A 23,769-nucleotide genomic window follows, 5' to 3' on the forward strand; every position below is an offset into this window, starting at 1 on the left:
TGAGGCCTAGCGACATGCAAAAGCATTTGCATACACAGCATGCAATAACTTGTAATGAATGTTGCATGTTTGATCTGTTCCGAGTCCGGAGTGATCTTCTCAACCTGCAGCAGCGAATCGAAATGTCGAGAATAATGTTGAAGTACAATTCGAGAAAAAAGTCGAAATGTTGAGAAAAAAGTCAAAATTTCGTGAATAAAGTTGAAATGTTGAGAAAAAAGGCGAAATTTCGACTTTATTCTTGAAATTTCGACTTTTTTCTTGACATTTTGACTTTTTTCTCGAAGTGCACAAAAAAAAAAAATCTTTCCCTCTCAAATATTTTTTCTCCTGCATGGCCCTAATACTCTTCCGTACATACCCTCCAGGTGAGTTGGAAAAGCTATTTTCTGAGTGTGACCTGACCCTTTTGTTGCAACGACAGAATTAAACTGCTCATTTTGTTAAGTACACTGTTACGTATCAACAGACACTCATTTAGGGACATCTCATTTCTCATCCGGTCAGTTGCATCTATTCATGCGTCGGTGTTTTATGTCATACGTTGCAGGTTATGCAGGAGGAGATGGGCATCGTCAAATCCTACAACCTGAAGCCTGGAGGAGATAAGATCCCTGTCACCAAGCAGAACAGGAAGGGTGAGTCCGCGCCTGCAACACTTGAACACTTTGAACCAGCCAGGACCTGAAACCCCCCTGGGTTTCTCTCTCAAGGCACCAACGTATTACATCAGTTACAGTCTAGCGCTGCACACTGCAAAAACTCTAAATCTTACCAGGAATATTTGTTTTATTTCTAGTTAAAATGTCTAATTTTTTGTCAAAAAATCTCATTACACTTAAAACAAGAGTCATCCCCAGAAAAATAACTTGTTATTTGACAATTTTCACCTGTTTCAAGTAAATTTTTCACTTTAAATAAGTAGAAAAATCTGCCAGTGGGACAAGATTTATCTTCTCATTACAAGCAAAAAATTTTGTTCCACTGGCAGATTTTTTTACCTATTTTAAGTGAAAATCTACTTGAAATAGGTGAAAATTGTTGTTTTTTTCCAGTGATGAGTCTTATTTTAAGTGTTTTTTTAAGATTTTTTTTGACTAAAAATGAGACATTTTAACCAGAAATAAGACAAATATTCTTGTTAAGATTTGGATTTTTGCAGTACAGATCTCTAACTATTTAACACAATCTGATTTGATTCATTTGTCTCACACTTACCTCACTAAAATTAGATGATTTTTATGATGTTTTTGCACAAAAGAACATGGTAGGGTACAAACTTTTGTGCATGACTATGCCTCAGGTCCTGCAGCCTCTGCAGGGATTCTGACATGAAAGTTTGGATTTAAAGTCAACTCAACTTTCATCTTCATGTCTGTACAGCTGATATTGAATGTCCTCTGAAAGATTCAATAATATAAGAGATAACAGAGACTCCGTCTCCCTCCAGCGGGAGCTGCCGGTGCACATTTGGGTCTACTGGGTTCCCTTAAATGCGTACATGTGGGTACATTTGGTGCCTGGCACTGGACGGGAGAATAAACCGTAAGGTGACTCAGACTGAGAGGAAACAAAAACAAGATGTCGGGAACTTGCAGATTGTAGGCCTTACTTGGCAGCATGAGAGCTCGGCTGATTTTAATGGAACTGTTTCCCCATCGGGGCTCTTTGCATGGGGTTAAATATCCTCGTTCCTGCAGTGGAAACGGAGGTGGCTGAGGAAACGGCTCCCCCAGGAACCTGGATCCCAGAAATGGTTTCTGTGGTGTAAACAGTGGAGTTAATCTCACAATCAAGGAACAAACAGACCCATTTTTAACCGCGGGGAGTATAAGACGCAGCAGGACGACTGCCGCAGCTCCCAGATACCTCTAATCTCCCCACCGGGCTGTTCTGTACTCTGACATGACAGCGCAGCAGGGTGCTTTTATTTACATGAGAAATGCTGTTTACTGGTCCAGAGCCCGTCTCTCCAGCATCGCTGATGATAATTGATTCAGCATGATCCTTTAACTGCTGCAGATGAGTACTAATTATGTCCCGCAGAAGTTTTCCTCGTGGTCCCCGGCCGCGGCTGCCGCGCTCACACATGCAAGCTGCAGAAGCAAATCACGTGCAGGCCGTTAGTCTGAGTCTGCACACCTTTACGTCAGAGCAACCTGGAACCCTGGAGGGCTCCAGGGGGAGGAAACTAGACTAAATTCATGAAAAAGAAGCATGTGAACCAGCAGGTGAAGCTGCTGGTTCACCACAAACATGAGGAAATACATGTATGTCAAACTGTGGTTAGGGTTAGGGTTAATGAGTTTAAATATTTAACATATTTTAACTAACTCACTAACTTTGTGAAACCACTGAATACAGTATTTACTGGGGTTATTTCATGGGGAGTGTTTTTCTCATTAACTTAATTTAAGTCAGATAGATGGATGGATAGATGGATAGATTTATTTTATCTATTTGGTTTTTGTGTTTCAGGCCTGCAATACATGACAAAAAGAGTTGGTGTGGGATGGAAAAAAAAAATAGTGATGCACCTCAAAAACCAACCCTCCAGAAATAAGGCTGATATTCTGAGATCCTGTCAAACTGTCTCATAGCAACAACAGCCCTGCCAGTGGGATAAGTAACTACAATTCTTAAAACTGGCAAAATAACCTAGCCATTCAACTTTATACAGTGAGAAAACCCTAAAACACTATCCAAACACTGGCTTATAGCAGATAACCACAGCATATCTTTTACCTGCGCCTCCACTCCTCTGGAATTCACATTGTAAGGAATATATATATATATATATATATATATATATATATATATATATATATATATATATATATAATATATATATATATATATATATTTTTTTTTTGTTTTTTTTTTTTTTTGTTTATCCCCAAAAAAGTAATGTTTTGTTGGACACGAGAATAACTTGTGCCATGTTTTTCCCTTTAAATATGTTTAAAGGTATGAAAACATTAAAGTTTTCAGTTATAATTGCATAAATTGTCTATATTTCATTACTTTATATACTGTCTTGCGGTTACATTTGCATAAAATGCTAAAAACCAAATTCTACAATTAAAAATTGTAATCAAAAATTAAAAACCAAAATGAACCGAAAATGGAAAAAATAAAAACGGAATGTGGGAAAAAATAAAACTGATTTCATCTGTCTCTGTTTGCTGCCCTGGATCTGTTTGGTAATTCTGACCCACGATGTTTCTGAAAGCAGTTCTATCAGCATTCTGGGAGCTGATTGGTCCTTACAGCATCATTAGCTGCAATACTTGCTGTTGAATCTCAATATAATACTAGTAGCAATATTTTGCATAACTACACAGTAATATAATTCATGCAACAGCTGAAAAAACTGTTTTAATAACACTAAACTGATATCAATATTGGATCGAATCAAATCTTGATAATCGATTCTGAATCTTAAGAATCGGAATCGAATTGATTCTTGACATTTGAATTGATTCCCAGCCCTAATCTAGACGAAACAATCTGAGCTTCGTGTCACTTTTTACTCCCCATAAGCAGCGGTAACAAACCTGGCTCTGCTCAACGGCTTTGTTGGTCCGCGCTGGAGGAAAAACAACATTAACTAGTTTTTTTTTTTTTTTTTAATTGAACCTAATTCCCCAGCTCTTGCTGGCGTTCAGGATCAACCAGCGTCTCTGAGGAACCCAGGAGCCACGAGTCTGCAACGGAGTCATGAAACTGCTCTTTTCTCTTTCCACAGAGTACGTCCAGCTCTATGTGGACTTCCTGCTGAATAAATCCATTTACAAACAGTTTGCTGCCTTCTACCACGGCTTCCACAGCGTGTGTGCCTCCGACGCCCTCATGGTGAGTCCACGGTGTGTGTGAGTAACAACGCCATTAACCAATCCCTCCGCCGTCTAATTACAACCTTAATCGGAAAAAGTTGAATGCAAATACAAAACAGGATAACAACTAAATAAATCATTGCAAACAGTCTGAACCCACGGTTCTTGTGTTAAGGCCTTGAACATGTGGGGAGGGCGCTTCGCTTCAGTCCAAGGAAATAAGTGAAAGAAAGAACAATGGCGTTGTTTTGAACCAGAGCGTGTGGAGAAGGTTGAGCCGGTAAACGTTGACCGGAAACGGCATCAGGGCAAAGGCCAGATAGGCCGAAACATGTTGGCAGCCGTCTTTGAAAAAAGGCTTTTTTATCTTTTTAATCTACCGGCTCGAGTGCCTGGATCTCTTGCTCCTATTTTTCCACACTTTTCATGAACTAGTTCAAAGTTCAGTTCACATAGTTTAAAAATGAATAGTTCACGTTCATAGTTCACTATTCTCACTTTGAACTTTCTTTGTAGTTCAAATTCAGTTCATTTCAATATTTTTAGGTGAGAAGTACGAATGAAACACCCCCCTATCCTAAAACTGTTCACTATACAATCATGTTTTGTTCTAGTGGCTTTTCAACTTTACTCAGACGCTGTAAATCTCCAACAATGTAGTCAGTTATCAATGTTTCTACCTGTTGCAGGTAAATCAACCCCCTGAAGGTGCAATAGGGGGACTGGGGTCGTTTGGGGCTGTTGGGTCTTCTTGCTCTTTCCTGATCACTTTGTTTGATTGTCAAGGACTTGCAGATATTTTCTCACACTGGACGGATGATTTAACTCCACATGACGTTTACAATTTGAACCGTCGGACTCTTTGGGAGACAAAGTGTAAAATTCTGCAGATAATGATAAGCGGATCATCATCTGTCGTCTCGCTGACGCTGCGTCCACAACGTCTCTCTCTTCACTGGTCATGTAAAGATGCACCGGGCTCGGGCCACCGTTGCTATGGAGCTGGTGCCCGTTGTTATGCTAGTGTGTGCACTGCATTGTGGGTAATGTAGTGTGAAGTCGTCGTCTCGTCGAGTATTTTAAATGTGCCGCCCACTGGTGAAATGAGAAGGAGTAGTCTAGTAGGAAGGAGGGGTTCCCGAGCACCCGATGGACTCTTTTCTGAAACTTGTTTTTTTGGGATCCTTTAGGTGTTTGCTTACGATTTTTGCTTGTTGCCCGAAAAAAAATCGGTCCGAAAGTTCTTTTTTGGAACCCATTTAGAATTTTTGCCTGTTAAAATGGCAAAAACGCAGATTTCCATAACTTCCGAACTATAAATCCTAGAAAGACAAACAAACACACTTTTTCTCATAATATTGACACCAGGAATCCAATGGAAAGGTTACTGGGATGGTAGAACCACTCTTTATTAGGGAAAAATGAGCTTCAAGTAGTATTTTAGGGCAAAATTACCCAAAAAACGCTTGAAAATGTTTTTTTCAATCAAGTGCATCTCCCTTTTGGAAATACCTGTTGGTGTATTGTTTACACCAAAAAAAGGCCCAATTAGTCCCCTTTCCAACGAGGTACAACTTGTAAGAAATCTCCATTTGTGGAATGAGTAATGAAGCAAAATGCGGGGGATGCAACCCATTTAGAATGCTTCGAATGTTCAGTAAAAGGGGCGTGTCTTCCCACTGTTAAGTGTTTAGAATGTTCAGAATTTGAAATCTCAAACCAACTGTAGCATCAACTGTCAACTGTCAAACACAAGCAAACTTGAACAAGGAGTGTAAGTATTTTCTGAATGTTTTATCATTTCTAATATAAGGTTATATCTTATCATTTTTGCTAATATAACATTATACATGGTTGTTTTTCTTATATTAGAGCCAGAGGTAATACATTCTTCAAAATAGCTTCATTTCTATTTGGTTAGCTGGACAAGCTAACCAATTAGCATGTTAGCTAGCTTTTTTCATTGAGGTTAGCTTTTAACTCTTACTGTTTTGCTTGTATTTTGTAGGTTTTAACTAACAGTAGGGTACGCTAAAAGAAATGTGACATACAGTAAGTTCGATTATCCAGGCCTTTTTTTTAAATAATTTAGTCCAGTGGCACTAATTTTCACTCACTCACTCACTCATCTTCTCCCGCTTTTCCGTTACTGGGTCGCGGGGGCAGCAGCCTCAGAAGGGATGCCCAGACTTCCCTCACCCCAGACACTTCCTCCAGCTCTTCCGGGGGGAGTCCGAGGCGTTCCCAGGCCAGCCGAGAGACATAGTCTCTCCAGCGTGTCCCTGGGTCTTCCCCGGGGTCTCCTCCCGGTGGGACATGCCTGGAACACCTCCCTAGGGAGGCGTCCAGGAAGAATCCGGTACAGATGCCCAAGCCACCTCAGCTGACTCCTCTCAATGTGAAGGAGCAGCGGCTCGACTCCGAGCTCCTCCCGGGTGACCGAACTCCTCACCCTATCTCTAAGGGAGCGTCCAGCCACCCTGCGGAGGAAACTCATCTCGGGCCGCTTGTATCCGCGATCTTGTCCTTTCGGTCACTACCCAAAGTTCATGACCATAGGTGAGGGTAGGGGGCGTAGATTGACCGGTAAATCGAGAGCTTCGCCTTTCGACTCAGCTCCCTCTTCACCACGACGGTCCAGTACATCGACCGCATTACTGCGGACGCTGCACCGATCCGTCTGTCAATCTCACGCTCCATTGTTCCCTCACTCGTGAACAAGATCCCGAGATACTTGAACTCCTCCACCTGAGGCAGGACCGGAGAAGGCATGCCACCCTTTTCCGGTCGAGACCATGGCCTCGGGTCTTGGAGGTGCTGATTCTCATCCCTGCCGCGTCGCACTCTGCCGCAAACCGCCCCCAGCACATGCTGGAGGTCCCGGTCTGATGAAGCCAACAGGACAACATCATCTGCAAAAAGCAGAGATGAAATCCTGAGGTTCCCAACCGGATCCCCTCCGGCCCCTGGCTGCGCCTAGAAATATCCTGTCCATAAAAATTATGAACAGGACCGGTGACAAAGGGCAGCCCTGCCGGAGTCCAACATGCACTGGGAACAAGTCTGACTTACTGCCGGCAATGCGAACCAGACTCCTGCTTCGATCATACAGAGACCGGACAGCCCTTAGTAGAGGGCCCCGGACTCCATACTCACTCAGCACCCCCACAGAATGGCAACGAGGGACACGGTCAAATGCCTTCTCCAGATCCACAAAACACATGTAGACTGGTTTGGCAAATTCCCATGAACCCTCGAGCACCCTGCGGAGGGTATAGAGCTGGTCCAGTGTTCCACGCCGTAATCTCCTCTCCAGTACCCTGCGTAGACTTTCCCCGGAGGCTGAGAAGTGTGATCCTCCTGTAGTTGGAAACACAACTCTCCGGTCCCCCTTTTTAAACAGAGGGACCACCACCCCGGTTTGCCACCCCAGCGGTACTGTCCCCTTCCTCCATGCAATGTCGCAGAGGCGTGTCAACCAAGACAGCCCTACGACATCCAGAGACTTGAGGTACTCAGGGCGAATCTCATCCACCCCCGGTGCCCTGCCACCGAGGAGCTTACGAACCACCTCGGTGACCTCGGCTTGGGTGATGGACGGAGCACGCCTCCGAGCCCGAACCCTCTGCTTCCTCAGTGGAAGGCATGTCAGTCGGGTTAAGGAGATCCTCAAAGTATTCCTTCCACCGTCCGACAATGTCCCCAGTCGAGGTCAACAGCTCCCCACCAGCACCATAAACGGTGCCGGCAGAGTACTGCTTCCCCCTTCTGAGGCGCCGAACGGTCCTCCAGAATTTCCTCGAGGCCGACCGAAAGTCCTCCTCCATGGCCTCCCCGAACTTCTCCCAGACCCGAGTTTTTGCCTCCAAGACTGCCCGAGCCGCGGCCCGCCTGGCCTGCCGGTACCTATCTACTGCGTCAGGAGTCCCACCGGCCAACATAGCCCGGTAGGACTCCTTCTTCAGTCTGACGGCATCCTGTACTTCCGGTGTCCACCACCGGGTTCTAGGATTGCCGCCACGACAGGCACCGGAGACCTTGCGTCCACAACTTCGAGCCGCCGCGTTGACAATGGAGCAGAGAACATGGTCCACTCGGACTCGATGTCCCCCGCCTACCCCGGGATCCGAGAGAAGCTCTCCTGGAGGTGGGAGTTGAAGATGTCCCTGACAGAGGGCTCGGCCAGACGTTCCCAACAGACCCTCACAATCCGTTTGGGTCTGCCCGGTCTGTCCAACCTCTCCCTCCGCCAGCGCATCCAACTCACCACCAGGTGGTGATCAGTTGACAGCTCAGCCCCTCTCTTCACCCGAGTGTCCAAGACATGCGGCCGAAGGTCAGATGAAACGACAACAAAGTCGATCATTGACCTCCGGCCTAGGGTGTCCTGGTGCCACGTGCACTGATGGACACCCTTATGTTTGAACATGGTGTTCGTGATGGACAAACTGGAACAGAAGTCCAACAACAAAAAACCGCTCGGGTTCAGATCGGGGAGGCCGTTCCTCCCAATCACGCCTCTCCAGGATTCACTGTCATTACCCACGTGAGCATTGAAGTCCCCCAGTAGAACAATGGAGTCCCCAGTTGGAGCACTATCAAGTACTCCTCCCAGGGACCCCAAGAAGGCCGGGTTTACCCCACTGCTGTTCGGCCCGTAGGCACAAACAACAGTGAGAGACCTTTTCCCGACCCGAAGGCGCAGGGAAGCGACCCTCTCGTTCACCGGGGTGAACTCCAACACATGGCGGCTGAGCTGAGGGGCTATAACCAAGCCCACACCAGCCCGCCGCCTCTCACCCTGGGCAACTCCAGAGTAGTGGAGGGTCCAGCCCCCTTCAAGGAGCTGGGTTCCAGAGCCCAAGCTATGTGTGGAGGTTAGCCCGACTATCTCTAGCCGGTATCTCTCAACCTCACGCACAAGCTCCGGCTCCTTCCCCCCCAGCGAGGTGACATTCCATGTCCCCACTGTGAGGGTTGATGTCCAGGGATTGGGTCGTCGAGGCACCCCGCCACGACTGCTACCCAACCCACATTGCACCGGCCTGCCATGATCCTTCCTGCGGGTGGTGGGCCTACTGGAAGGCGGACCCACGTCGCCGTTTCGGGCTGAGCCCGGCCGGGTCCCACAGGCAAAGACCCGGCCACCAGGCGCTCGCCTACGAGCCCCAACCCCAGGCCTGGCTCCAGGGCGGGGCCCCGGTGACGCCGATCCGGGCGACGTAGCGGTCCTTTGATGTCTCCTCTTCATGATAGGCTTTGTGAACCGCTCTTAGTCTGGCCCGTCACCCAGGACCTGTTTGCCATGGGAGTCCCTACCAGGGGCGAAAGTGCCCCCGACAACATAGCTCCTAGGATCACTCGGGCACATAAACCCCTCCACCACAGTAAAGTGGCGGTTCAAGTAGGTTTTAACTAACAGTAGGGTACGCTAAAAGAAATGTGACATACAGTAAGTTCGATTATCCAGGCCTTTTTTTTAATAATTTAGTCCAGTGGCACTAATTGTATTTTTTTATATTCTTTTTTTCTGTGCCCAGTGATGGATTAATAAAACATGAGAAGTGCAAAGAGATTGCATGATCAGACTTCTGATGTGTCTGAACCCCCACTAAAAATCCAATCATATACCTGTGTATTGCACACCCCAAGTCCATCGCCTGGGAACTTCATTTGCTTCAGTGCCTCCAAAAATGACCCCAAAGAAAAGTTGCATCACCTTCTTTAAATACGAGACAAGAGACAAGCTGAGCCAATCGACTCACCTTTTCGGATGAAGGCAATTTGTGATCTATTGCCAGAAACCAATAACATAATAAAAGACCAATAACCTTGCACTCTTCCATAAGTGCAATGGGGACATGGCCGACTTGTTTTTTGCTTTTGATGGTCAGAACTACTCCAGGTAATAAGTGTTATCATATTGTATATTATTCTGATAATGATTAGTGTTGTCAAATTATTAAAATATTTTAAATATATATATCCAATATATCACAATGTAACACAGTGCTTATCATGACACACAAATCAGAAATCACTAACATTCTGGCATGAGAAAACACTAACATCAGCTTATAAAATCTCAAAACCAAACTTCTGGTAACCAACTGAAGTAAATAGTCTGCTTTAAAAATGCTATCATAATCAAAACTCAACAGTATTATCCCTGCTTCATTAGGTACCTGGTGTGGTTTGAGGTCTTCCTCACCAACCTCAACCTGACTCATCCTGGTGCAACAGACCTCATCAAGAAAGGGGCTATTGCTGTGGCTCGCTCAGGGGTGGGAGAAGGATGGCCACGGCATTTTAGAGCCAATATGGTGCTATGGACCAGTTTTACCTGAGTCACTAGTGGATCTGTTGGTGGGTGGCATCATTTTAGATGATGGTGAAGTGGAGGAGATGGACATGGACAGTGATGTAGAAGAGTGAGAATGATTTTGTACTAAAATACTTATTAAATTTGTGTTTTTTTCTGTAATAAATACTGGTCCTATCATCTCAGTGACCGTTCCATTGGATCCCTAATGTAAAATAAAGTGAAAATAAGTGTTTGTTTGTCTTAGTAAGATGTCAGGTTTAGGAGTTGTGAAAATGGAATGTTGGTTGTGTTTAAATTCTAAGAATTCTAAATGGGTTGCATCCCCCGCATTTTGCTTCATTACTCATTCCACAAATGCAGATTTCTTACAAGTTGTACCTCGTTGGGAAGGGGACTAATTGGGCCTTTTTTTGGTGTAAAAAATACACCAACAGGTATTTCCAAAAGGGAGATGTACTTGATTGAAAAAAACATTTTCAAGCGTTTTTGGGTAATTTTGCCCTAAAATACTACTTGAAGCTCATTTTTCCCTAATAAAGAGTGGTTCTACCATCCCAGTAACCTTTCCATTGGATTCCTGGTGTCAATATTATGAGAAAAAGTGTGTTTGTTTGTCTTTCTAGGATTTATGGTTCAGAAGTTATGGAAATCAGCGTTTTTGCCATTTTAACAGGCAAAAATTCTAAATGGGTTCCAAAAAAGAACTTTCGGACCAATTTTTTTTCGGGCAACAAGCAAAAATCGTAAGCAAACACCTAAAGGATCCCAAAAAAACACGTTTCAGAAAAGAGTCCATCGGGTGCTCGGGAACCCCTCCTTCCTACTAGACTAGAGGATTATTCCGTAATAATTGGACCTAAACAGTGAAGCTGAAACTCACATAATCTGAACAGTTCAAATTCCAGTTCGCATCTGCAGAATGAACAAGTTTACGTTCAAGTTCTTTATTTGCAAATATATTGCGTTCAGTTCAACGTTCTCACAGAAATGAACGTGTTCATTTGAACTCCTTCATGCACAAAGCTGCATAAATGACATTCAAGAATGTAATAAAGCAGGCTCATGTAAGAATCTCAACGATGCTGTTTTCACATGGTCCTTCTGTTAAAGGACGCTGCTCTGCTGACCTTCTTCAGAGCGTCTCCTTATCAGCTTCAAAATGAAGTGGTGTCATTAGAAAAACATCTCAAACAGTTCAGCCAGCATTCGGCTGCTGCAGGACTCAGTCCAGGAACCTCAGACGACAAGTTTCCTCCTCCCACACGTCGGTCATGTCACAACTGCAGAATTGATCACTTCCTGTGCAGAAACCATCTTGGAAAGAATTTATGAACCATATTGGACTTTTTATTATAAGTGGTGGGACAAAATAAAGTTCCAACCAGAAGTTGGTATTGTATGCATATATATTTTTTTTTTTTCTCCACGTCTGGCAGGAAAGTTGGGAAATATTTCCTCTGTTTCATGTCAGTTATCCGGTTTTGTTTACAAAAAGATGTATTTATTACTTTCTCTAAATGCAAGAGTCCATATAAACTTTCAATTCCTTCAAAGTTTGGTTCAAATTTTCTATATTTGCGATATGATGGGATGAGACCATTGTGCCTTAAAACACTCCCACTTCACCCAAAGGATCTTAATTAGACCAGAGGAAGCTTTTATTATTTATTATACAACATTATCAGGTGGAATTGTGTTCTGTACAGACCCATGTGGTTTCAGAATGGAGCTCAGCCAGAGGTTTGTTTGTCTTCCTCTCCGGTCAAATGTTAGCTGATAAAAAGCTGCTGACTCGTGTCTGATCATGTTGTTGTTTAACTTCAGGACCGTGATGAGCAGGAGCCCATGGGACACATTAAATATTAACATTTCTATTGTTACGTTCCACACATGTTCATTTAACATGAAATAGATTCATGTGACTTTAAGTCATCCAACCGAAGAGATTAACACAAAAAGTAACCGAACATCTCTCAGCTGTCGCTGCTTTCTCATTTCTGAAAGGCCCCCCTCACTTTGTGGAGTATGAATGAATGAATGAATGAATGAATGAATGAATGAATGACTGAATGAATAGTTTATTTTGGTTACATTACATTACATGCAACCTAACTTGTGTGCATGTAACTGACAAAACATTATCTTACATATTTACACTAATCAGTTTCACACAATAACCTTCAAAAAGATAAGAAAAAGAAAAGAAAATTTACTCTAAATCGCTCTGCATAATTAAATTATATTCAAATCCTTTTGCATGGTAATCCTTAATTATTTTGCCTTTTAATATTTTTTTTAACTCAACAGAGATCTACATAATCTCAGTTCATCACAAAGTCCATTCCATAATTTGACTCCCAAAAATGAAACACATCTGTATTTAACATTAGTCCTCACATAACATGTTTCAAAGACCCATAAACTTCTTAAATTATAATTTGTTTCTTTTAATCTAAAGAAATGTTGAATACAAGTAGGAAGGCTTTTATTCTTAACTCGAAATAATATTTCTAATGTTTTTAAATAAACAATATCTATGATTTTTAATGTGCCTGACTCTATAGATAATTTATCAGTAGTAATTGTGATAAGAAACTTTATTATTAGTATTATTTTGAGAGTGTCACATGGAAGGGCTGATTATTTCTGTTTGAACATTGACCTTCTGGGTCGCGACCTGCTCTGGTTATGGATTTAAGGTTGAAAGCCACAACTGTATATACGTATAGCCCTGCGCTCACGTGTTGAGGAGTACATGAGTTTCAGCTCCTCTTTACTCGGCTGCAGAGCGAACGCAGCGAGATAAGGTTGTATCAGTTGAGAGCTGGATGTGGGTCAGAGAAGGGACAGGTCGATCTGACTGGAAACTCTGAAACGGGGACGACGAGTGTCGGCCGCGCTGATAAAAACTAACTAACTCACTCGTCCATTACTGCTACTAACTCACTTTGGTTGTTCACAGAATGAACATTTGTGTTTTCCAGCCAGATTTCTGTCTTATTTCTAGTTAAAATGCCTCATTTTTAGTCAGAAAAAATCTCATCACACTTAAAACAAGACTCATCACTGGAAAAAACAACAATTTTCACCTGTTTCAAGTAGATTTTTACTTAAAATAAGGAGAAAAATCTGCCAGTGGAACAAGATTTTTTTGCTTGTAATGAGAAGATAAATCTTGTCCCACTGGCAGATTTTTCTACTTATTTCAAGTGAAAATTTACTTGAAACAGGTGAAAATTGTCAAATAACAAGTTATTTTTCTGGTAACGACTCTTGTTTTAATTGTAATGAGATTTTTTGACTAAAAATTAGTCATTTTAACTAGAAATAAAACAAATATTCCTGTGTATGAATATGAGTTTTTGCAGTGTAGAGGAAACACTAGTATGTTTCCAGTCTGTGCCATATCCATGTATGTACTTAGGTGTGAATTATTCGATTAGCACTAAAATCTTTGATAATAATAATAATAATAATAATAATAATAATAATACATTTTATTTATATAGCGCTTTTCAGGACACTCAAAGACACTTACAGTAAAACATATTGACAGACAAGGTTGTGACCAACAACCATCACATCAGTTATTATATAATACAACGGGGGCCATGAAACTTTGGTATTTCCAAACTGTTCGGTTCAGGTTATTATGAAATCTGTTTGTTCTTCTGGTCTCAGTTGGGCCACTTTCTCTGCGTCCGTGGGGATTTTTGATGTTCAGGAAAACAGAAGTCACACTGGCTGTAATCGGCTCAAAATCAACACCTCCTACATTGATCTTTGAGGGTTTATTTAGCCTCATAAGTCCGAAGGACCTCACAGATTGCAGCATTTGGGCATGTATGTGTCCCTAAGGCACGTGTTGTTAGAGCCCCGATGTGGCTGAAGCTTCATAAGGTCGGTTTGACAGTTGATACAGCAAGTGTTGAAAGGACCCAAAGAAAATAGAGTCGTCCACGTCTGGTCGGTATGTGGCCAAGTTTAGGCAACGACACCTCCAGTCGGTGGTGCCGTCAGTCAAAGCCAAATAAGGGCCAAAGAGAAGTTTGGGACAAATATTCATGTCTATCTGGGTTTCATCTGGGTTTTTATTTTTGTTAAGAAGGTTATTTTGGTAATTCAGGGTTGATTATTTTATAAATATATTCTTTATATTCTGATGTAAATCAGGGACTATAATGACACTAGTCAGTTTATCTGTAGTGATTAGTCTGTTTTAGATTGGGCGGAGTGATACGCCACAGTACGGCACTAGGTGCTGTGTTGATGTTCTAAAATCCTACACTGTTGAGGGACATTAAAGTACACTGGAAACGGGGCCGCAAAACGGTACTAGTTTCTTCTGAGCAGAGGAAGATTTTGGTCCACTGGTCGAGGCGCGGTCGGCACCAATACACTGCGCATTACTAGTAAACACAATACATTAATATTAATAATCCAATATCGTGATACACTTCGTCACCTCCACGACACGTATCGTGACGTTTTTCTATCGCGAAATTTCGTGGCACGATATATTGTTACACCCCTATAACTAACGTTCTGACTGAATCTGTCCTTTCAGATGTTCTTAGCGTGACAACATCTGAAGGAGGGACTGCTAAAGCTCAGATTGAGGGATCTGGGCCTCCGGCAGTCCTGATTTCAGCAGTGCTATAGCCGTTTGTGATTATAGCCTGCCAATGCCGCTAGCAGCAGCAGCGGATTAAAACAGCAACCCTGACATTCCCAGGTTATCTTCAAAGGTGTGGGAGTGTTGGGGTGCCTCCTCTCAAGAGGATAACTGAAGCAGTTGCCAGTTCTTGATTAGATTTAGGAATAGTGGACACATTTCTGATGGCTGTTTTGGCAATGTATTCATAAAAGCAACAAAACAAACCAATGAATAGCATGAAATCTCTGACTCAGCCCCACATCCTGAGCGTGCTGCAGCTACAGAGCAAGAGAGTTCATGTGAATATCATGACAAAAACCAAAGTGCTGCGAGGGCAGGGCGTCCCACACGTGTCCAAACAAAACAGGAATCCATAACAGCAGAAGGGATGAAGCAGGAAGTGGTGCAACGAAGGAACAGGTAAATAACAACTGAAAACAGATGAGGTGCAGACAGACGTGGCACGTGTGTAGGCCCGAGAAAAATACATCAAGACACAAATAAAAAGCTGTAAATAGACAGCTGAATCAAGACAAAGTGCACAAGACGAGATAAAAACCCAAAGAACAAAGGCTCAGACTATAAGAGACAAAAAACAAAATAACAACCCATGATGTAATTAGTGTCCCAAACCAAATTATCTGTTCTTAGAGGTTTGTGGAAAACTTGTTCTGATGAGGCTCAAACAGATCCTGCGATTATCACGCTGTGACTTCAAACCAAAGTGTTACACACAAAGATTACCGTCGCTATCTGTCCTGTCGCATTTAGAGAGAAAAGAACTTGAGATAGAAAGTCCCAGCAGTAAATAAGCCAGAGCCTGCAGCAGAAGGTTGTTCATGTTTTTATTCAACAGAAACAGTCTGTATCAACATAGACGCACACAGTGTCAAACTCAAGTGCTTTATGCTGCTTGAACTTTGTTGAAGAGAAGCTGAGCCTCAAGTGTTTCTGACCCCGTTGAGTTTCCTGTATTTTTACTCTCTCTGCTTCTGCCCCGTCGTCTGCAGTCACGTCTGCGTTGCCTGACGTGTCAGGGAGTGATGAGACAGGCTTGCGATAATGATGGGTTGTGAGTGTGTGTGTGTGTGAGGTTTTCAGTCGGTGTCTGTTGGGGAAGAGGGGAGTTTTGGTTCATTACTAACCCAAATGATTGCATCAGCATTAAACCCCCTTCTTTCACTCTCGGTAACTTTGTGTTTGCGATTCCTGGTAAATTTTATGCCGGTTAATTTTTGCATGACTGAGTAAGAAACTTGCTCCTCCTCTTGATTGAGAGATGCCGTGTTATCGGTGTTATGCATGAACGAGTTAAAATGAACGCGTTCATTGAACACATTAATTTCTGTGAGAACGTTGAACTGAACGCAACGTATTTACAAATAAAGAACTTGAACGTGAACTTGTTCATTCTGCAGATCACAAACTGGAATTTTAACTGTTCAGATTATGTGAGTTTCAGCTTCACTCTTTAGGTCCAATTAATAATCCTTCTCATTTCACCAGCAAGCGGCGCACATTTAAAATACTCGACGAGATGACGACTTCACACTACATTACCCACAATGCAGTGCACACACTGGCATAACAACGGGCACCAGCTCCATGGCAACGGGGGCCCAAGCCCGGTGCATCTTTACATGACCAGTGAAGAGAGAGACGTTGTTGACGCAGCGTCAGATGATGCCTCTGCTTATGATTATTTGCGGGAATTTTACACATTGTCTCCCAAAGAGTCCGATGGTAAAAATCTAACCTTTCTAAGCAAATCATGTCCACCTGCGCTGAGAAAACAAGTCTGAACGTCTGCCTCGTCCGTCTGCCTACTAAATTGTAAACGTCATGTGGAGTTAAAGCATCCGTCCAGTGTGAGAAAATATCTGCGAGTCCTTGATAATCAAACAAAGTCATCAGGAAAGAACAAGAAAACCCAACAGCCCCAAACGACCCCAGTCACTGCTGCTCCTTCAGGGTTGATTTACCTGCAACAGGTAGAAACACTGATAATGGACTACATTGTTGGAGATTTACAGCCTCTGAGGAAAGTTGAAAAGCCACTAGGAAAATACATGATTGTTTACAGCAGGGGTCTCCAACCCCTCGGGACCCCTGTCCTGCATGTTTTAGATGTTTCCTTGCATCATCACACCTGATTCTAATTAATGGCCGTCATCCAGGTCTGCACAAGTCTGTTAATGACAGTCATTTATATCAGGGTGCTGAAGCAGGGAAACATCTAAAACATGCAGGACACCGGGGTCCTGAGGACCAGGGTTGAAGACCACTGGTATACAGGGAACAGTTTTAGGATAGGGTGGCGTTTCATTCGTACTTCTCACCTAAAAATATTGAAATGATGTGAATTTGAACTAGTTCATGAGAAGTATGAAGTTGCACAACACTGCCTGTTATTAGCTGCTGAGCTGTGATGACGCAGGATTTCCTGTGTGTTTACCAGCTGGATTTCGTTTGCAACATCCGAGTCACCGGAAATGATGCGCTCGACTGCTGTTATGATTAAATGGAAACTTCAGTGGAGAAGCTGATATTGCATACACCCATAAGATACTTTCATTTTCTCTGTCTAGTGTAAGGAAGTTGATGAGGTCACTAGTTCAAGCATGGTGATTAAACACTAGCAGGCAGAAGTTATACACCTCCAGATTTCCACCACAAGCTCTGTCTTCCTGTCAATGTTTGGTTGATACTTCTGTCTATACTATGTCCATTGGTGTCCGGCATGGAAGATGCAACAACGCCATTCCCGTAGTCCCATACGAACTCACATTTCGACTTTTTTCTTAACATTTCGACTTTTTTCTCGAAATTTTGACTTTTTTCTCAATATTTTGACTTTTTTCTCGACATTTCGACTTTTTTCTTGACATTTTGACAACTTTTGTCTCAAGATTGTACTTCAACATTAATCTTGACATTTCGACTTTTGACTTTCCGTCATTGCTTTTACTGTGAAACTATTCCAGTCCAGCTGGAATCTGACTTTAGTTTTCTGTTCTTGCAGTGTGCGGATAAGTTTAAGATGATACTTTTTGTGTGCGCTCGATGATTCTTGAACTCATGTGGAGCGTTTGTGTCTGGTTGTTCCAGTTGCTGCGGCCGGAGGAGGTGGAGATGTTGGTGTGCGGGAGTCCGGAGCTGGACATGAGCGCGCTGCAGAAAGCTGCTCAGTACGAAGGATACAGCAAGACGGACTCCACCGTGCGGTGAGAACACTTACCTGTGCTCCGGCCGAGCCCTGGCCAGGTTCGCTGCTTTATCATGTTTAACTGAAGGGAAAGCTGAGTCAGTTAGTGATGCTCAGCTCTGTGCCGTCTCCCCACCCTGACGTCTAAAGGAAGTGAAATGGACAAAACGTGTATATGTGATTATTAGGTCTGTGTTGAAAAAATCGATTTTCCGATTCTAAATCTATTCTCATATTAATTCCTAAAAATCGTTGTATGTCTAACGATCCATTTTTTTAAGTGTTTTTTCTCCATCATTACATTACAACTTTTGGTATTTTTTTTGTTTATGCCCAAAAAAGGAATGTTTTGTTGGACAAAGAATAACTGGTACCATGTTTTTGTCTTTAAATATGGTTAAAGGTATGAAAACATTAAAGTTTTCAGTTATAATTGCATACATTGTCTATATTTCATTACTTTATATACTGTCGTTTACATTTGCATAAAAAAAATAAAAATCGAAATAGACGGAAAGTGGAAAAAATTAAAACAGAATGTGGGTAAAAATAAAAGCGATTTCATCCGTCTCTGTTTCCTCCCTGGATCTGTTTGGTAATTCAGCCCCACGATGTTTCTGAAAGCAGTTCTATCAGCATTCTGGGAGCTGATTGGTCCTTACAGCATCATTAGCTGCAATACTTGCTGTTTAATCTCAATATAATACTAGTATTAATATGTTGCATAACAAACAGTTTTAATAACACTAACCCGAATCAATATTGCAATTGAATCGAATTGAATCAAATCTTGATAATCGATTCTAAATGTTAAGAATCGGAATTGAATCGATTCTTGACATTTGAATCGATCCCCAGCCCTGGTGATTATATACTAACTTTCTGTTAGTATATTTGTATTCGCGCCTGTAACGTGGGCTGTATTTCACGACAGTCGTTGTGTCTGCGTCTCTCGAAGACGAGCAGCTCTCTGGCTCATGTCGGGGAGGAAGACGAGCCGACCCTCATCGGTAGCCCTGGTCAGCGCTGAAGCAAACAGCTGCTGGACCTCCTCCCATTCATCCCACTGATTTCATAACAGACGTCCCTTAAGAAAAAGAGTTTTTACACATCAGTCCATTTAGAAAAAATCACTTGTCCTTGCTAGACTTTCAGATAGGGCAACATATTCCATTGTTTTATTACTGTAATCCTTGAACACGGAAGGAGCCAGCAAAAACACCGTCAGCAGCAATAAATCAAGAAGCCACTTCCTTCCTGGCTTTATCCGTCTCTCACTTGGTTGTGGAGGAAATCCGGTCCATTCTTCTTCTGCACGGTTGTGTTAAGTCCAACCACAGCGTTTCAGTCAGGTCGGGGTCTGAACTTTGACTAGATCCTCCCACGGCCTTCATTCTTTTCATTTTCAGGTATGTTTGTTTTTGGGATCGCTGTCCTGTCATTGGACAGATTGGACACGTTGGTCTCGGGAGTACTCTGGTACTACAGGTGTCCAAGTGCTATGGCTGCAAAACAAGCACAAAACATCACCCTCCTCCAACATGTTCTACAATACAAAAAACTAAGAAAACGTCTTAGTTTTCAAGCGGATGATCAAATCAGGCTTTACATTATGTCTCACCTTTTAAATGACTGATGAAACAGTTAAACGGAACCACATCGTTTCACACCAAGGAAAGGTGTCCGTCGTCAGGCTAGAAAATCTGTCAGTTCTTCAGACTTTATCATGGTAAGAAAACACTGACTTATGGCGCTTTTCCACTAGTACCTACTCGTCTCGGCTTGGAAACCATGCCGAGACGAGCCGAGCTGAGTTGAGCTGAGTAGGTACTAGTGGAAAAGCGCTAATAGATATGAAGAAGTCTGACAGCATCGTCTTCTCCTGTGTTATGGTCTTGATTTACCAGGGCACACAGACGCGCCATGAACGTGACACCCTACGTCGTGTTTCACGCATGCAACGTTTCTGGAACTCAGGTTTCGTGTATGTGAGGACACGCGTTTGCGGGACATTTCTCTTTTGTATGTAAAGGCCCAAAGACTAAACCTGCTGGTACACCTTTACCTAAAGGCGCTTTTAAAGGCACGTTAGATCCCTAGTGGGAAAGAACCAAACCGAGTGGAGGTGAGTGGAGTCAGGTTGAGTAGGTACTAGTGGAAAAGCGCCGTAAATGTTACAGAGCGCCAGTATGGCTGTGCTGGCCACACCCCTAATGTGATTTTACTGTACCTCCTGAAGAGTTGTCGTGGATGTGAAATCTGGCTATGGAGACCAAAACTGTGTTTTGTACCAGACTAAATGTGTTTATTTCTGCTCATGTATGAATAAGGAGGTCAGAGGAGATTCACTCACTTTTGGAGCCCGGTCCTCTACTGCAGTTCCTCTACTGAGGAACTGCACGTTTCCATACTTCCCTGTTGGCATCTAGCTGAAAATGTGAATGTTGGCATTAATACGGGTGTACTCATTTTTCTACCCGCATTGTAATTGAATTTTGACTTTCTTTTTCATACTTAAGTACATGTATTGTGGTTTTCTGGGGTCTAAGTCTGATGTGTGATGAGAACCAAACTATTCTTTATTACATACTGATACATAAAAACAGGAGTGCATGTATCTGTGGTGTTAAGGCTGCATCTCTGCTCTGTTTTAGGTGTTTCTGGGATGTGGTGCTGGCGTTTCCTCTGGAGCTGCAGAAGAAGCTCCTCCACTTTGCCACAGGAAGCGACCGGGTTCCCGTCGGAGGAATGGCCGACCTCAACTTCAAAATCTCCAAGATCGACGTTCCAACGGACTGGTAGGTCCCAACGCTGACAGAAATAAGGCTGGTTCTCAAGGTGGTCACTAGCAGCATTTTAGAGTGCACTAAGAATAACCTGTGGACACAGCCGTCTTCACAGATCCTTAAAATATCTGCAGCTGGATGCAAACTGTTCATGGTTCTTCAGTTCAGTAAGAGACAAGCTCACTTTGCTTCTGGCAGCCTTCAGGTCAGGTCCGGATGATCATGTCTCATGTCTTGCACGTAGAGAAAGTCGCATAAAGGCAAGGTTTACACTGCAAAAACTCAAAATCTTAACAAGTATATTTGTCTTATTTCTAGTTAAAATGTCTCAATTTTAGTCAAAGAAATCTCATTACACTTAAAACAAGACTCATCAATGGAAAAAACAACAATTTTCACCTGTTTCAAGTAGATTTTCGCTTAAAATAAGTAGAAAAATCTGCCAGTGGAACAAGATTTTTTTACTTGTAATGAGAAGATAAATCTTGTCCCATTGGCAGATATTTCTACTTATTTCAAGTGAAAATTTACTTGAAACTTGAAAATTGTCAAATAACTAGTTATTTTTCTGGTAATGACTCTTGTTTTAAGTGTAATGAGATTTTTTGACTAAAAATGAGACATTTTAACTAGAAATAAGACAAATATTCCTGGTAAGATTTTGAGTTTTTGCAGTGTATTTGTATAGCACAATTCAACACAGGGTAATTTAAAGTGCTTTACATCAACATTAAGAGCGGCAAGACACAATTAAACAGTAAATAACAAATAAAATGAAATAAAACGATAAGAAAAGAGGTAAAATAATCAAAAGCAGAAGTTGTTAAACAGTAAGGGCAGTAGAGTACAGCAGGTACATCTCATTCTTACAATGGCAAGAATTACGTTTCTATACAGTCAAAACGTACAAAGACCAGGTCAAATACAGTATTACAAAAGTAATCTGTGCCGATTTGTGCGGTGAATCAAACCAATTTTACAATTCTACGTCACAATGCCTGCATTCAGGGCTTATCCATAACTTTGCGCGGTTTTCTAAAATCATGAGTCATCAAGACCTACGTCTTTAGAAAACCAGGCATCGGACAAATCAATCGGCTCCTTCTCCTGAGCTGATTCCACTGTTTGGTGTGAGGTGAACTGACGGAGTTGAACTTTAACAAACCCTGACTCTGGCCCCGTGAATACAGCAGCTTCCCCACCGGTCCCCGTAAACACCTGCAGGGGGTTTGGTTTCAGGCTCAGGTTCTCGGGGTATATCTCCATGTCAAGCTGGTCCTGTAGGATTACAGATGAAAGAAAGTGGAAGAATGACACAGAAATGCCAAACCTTCATTAATAGTACACTGCTGTCTTTCATTTCATTTTAAATATTATTTATTGTTTTATCATTAAAATGATGAATATCTTCTTAATCTTAATGGAAATCGGCTCATATGGCTAATATGCTTTAAAACCCCAATTAAAAAAAAAATGTAAAGGCTGCGTAAAATGTAGAGAAAAACAATCCAATGATTCGCTCATCTCGTAAACCCATATTTTGCTCAATTCGAAAGATACAAAACGTATCAAATGTTGCAAATGAAACATTTCCATAGAGGAAAATGTTGATCTTGATACGGTTAACTGTTTCCTGTCCTTTGTATCTGACAAATGTCAGGACGCGGTCTCTTTCGCCGGCCCAGAAACCCCATCACGCTGAAGTGTAGTTGGGCTGGGGGGGGCTTAAATAAGTAATGAGAAGGTTGGAGGTAAATCAATAAATAAAGGCATGATGGGCTTGTTTTTGTGAGAAACTTCATTTCTCATTTGGTAACATGGGCCAACACTTTCTCACACAGCCTGTGTGTGTGTGTGTGTGTGTGTGTGTGTGTGTGTGTGTGTGTGTGTGTGTGTGTGTGTGTGTGTGTGTGTGTGTGTGTGTGTGTGTGTGTGTGTGTGTGTGTGTGTGTTTGTGTGTGTGTGTGTGTGTGTGTGTTTGTGTGTGTGATCAATGATTTTGTAACAACGGTACTTATAAAAAGTGTTGCAGCATTTTAAAACAACCGTTAATCTCTTATTGACAGTATTTGAGTTTCTTGTCTAAACAAAAGAAACAACCCTCACAAACAACCCTCACACACGTATGAGCTGAGCTCTCAGGGCTCATGTTACTGGAACTGGGCTCGGGGGGGGAGGTGGGCTGGGAGTCATTGTGTTAAATGTATACGTTGAGCTCATGGGTCCGGGTATGAACCCATCAACCTCACTGCCCTTCCACACTTTCCAATCCAGTTCCGTCTTCTCTGTACTTTCATATTTTTTTCTTAATTTGCTCAGAAATTTACTCTAAAATGATGATATTTGATAACATGTATTATATAATCAGAAAACCTTATATAAATTCATTATAATAGGTTTGTGTCGGGGCTTCGTTTACAAGTATTTCGACAGGTAACACTTTGCTGCAGCTTTCATCGGGCCTCTTTGTTGCTTAATTTTGTTAGGATTCTTAAATTCCTCACAACTGTCCAAGAAAATTAAATTAAACTCCCTTTTATGTGAGCAGGCACAGAGCTTGGAGAGGAAAGCAAGAGGTCACAAACAAAAGAAGAAAGAACATTGCTACTATGTCTGATGGGGCGTTTTGGAATAGCTGGGTTTCCGTTAGTGGGGTCCGGCTGATTTGATGGGGTCTCGACTCTTGCATGTCTCCATCACCAGGACAATGTTCAGGAGCTTCTACGAGGCCAACAGAAGTCCCTGCGATGGGTTTGGTGCTTTAGCATAGTGCCAATAAACACCTGGGCGGAGCCTGGTGTTGTAATTACGTTCTTTCCTCTTTTTCTTCTTCTATTTTATTGGATTTTGCTAAGAGGAATGGTGGAGCATTACTGCCACCAACTGGTAAGAAGTCTAAGTCTGCACAATAGCTCCAAAGAGAGAGGAGGGGTCAGCCATGTTGAAGCTTGCTCCTCCTG

General features: G+C 42.5%; 1 protein-coding gene across 1 annotated transcript in view; it reads left to right on the plus strand.

The window, feature by feature from the left end:
* The window catches only part of LOC133463576 (probable E3 ubiquitin-protein ligase HECTD2), a 92,666-nt gene that overhangs the window by 56,319 nt on the left and 12,578 nt on the right, over positions 1-23,769 (plus strand). Inside the window, exons 18-21 of the mRNA XM_061745170.1 lie at positions 551-638; positions 3,749-3,855; positions 17,927-18,042; positions 20,678-20,821. Of these exons, the coding sequence (XP_061601154.1) occupies positions 551-638; positions 3,749-3,855; positions 17,927-18,042; positions 20,678-20,821 (455 nt within the window). The remainder of the gene's footprint in view (positions 1-550; positions 639-3,748; positions 3,856-17,926; positions 18,043-20,677; positions 20,822-23,769) is intronic.

The sequence above is a fragment of the Cololabis saira genome, chromosome 17 (assembly GCF_033807715.1).
Source record: "Cololabis saira isolate AMF1-May2022 chromosome 17, fColSai1.1, whole genome shotgun sequence".
In the NCBI taxonomy this organism is placed as follows: Eukaryota; Metazoa; Chordata; class Actinopteri; order Beloniformes; family Belonidae; genus Cololabis; species Cololabis saira.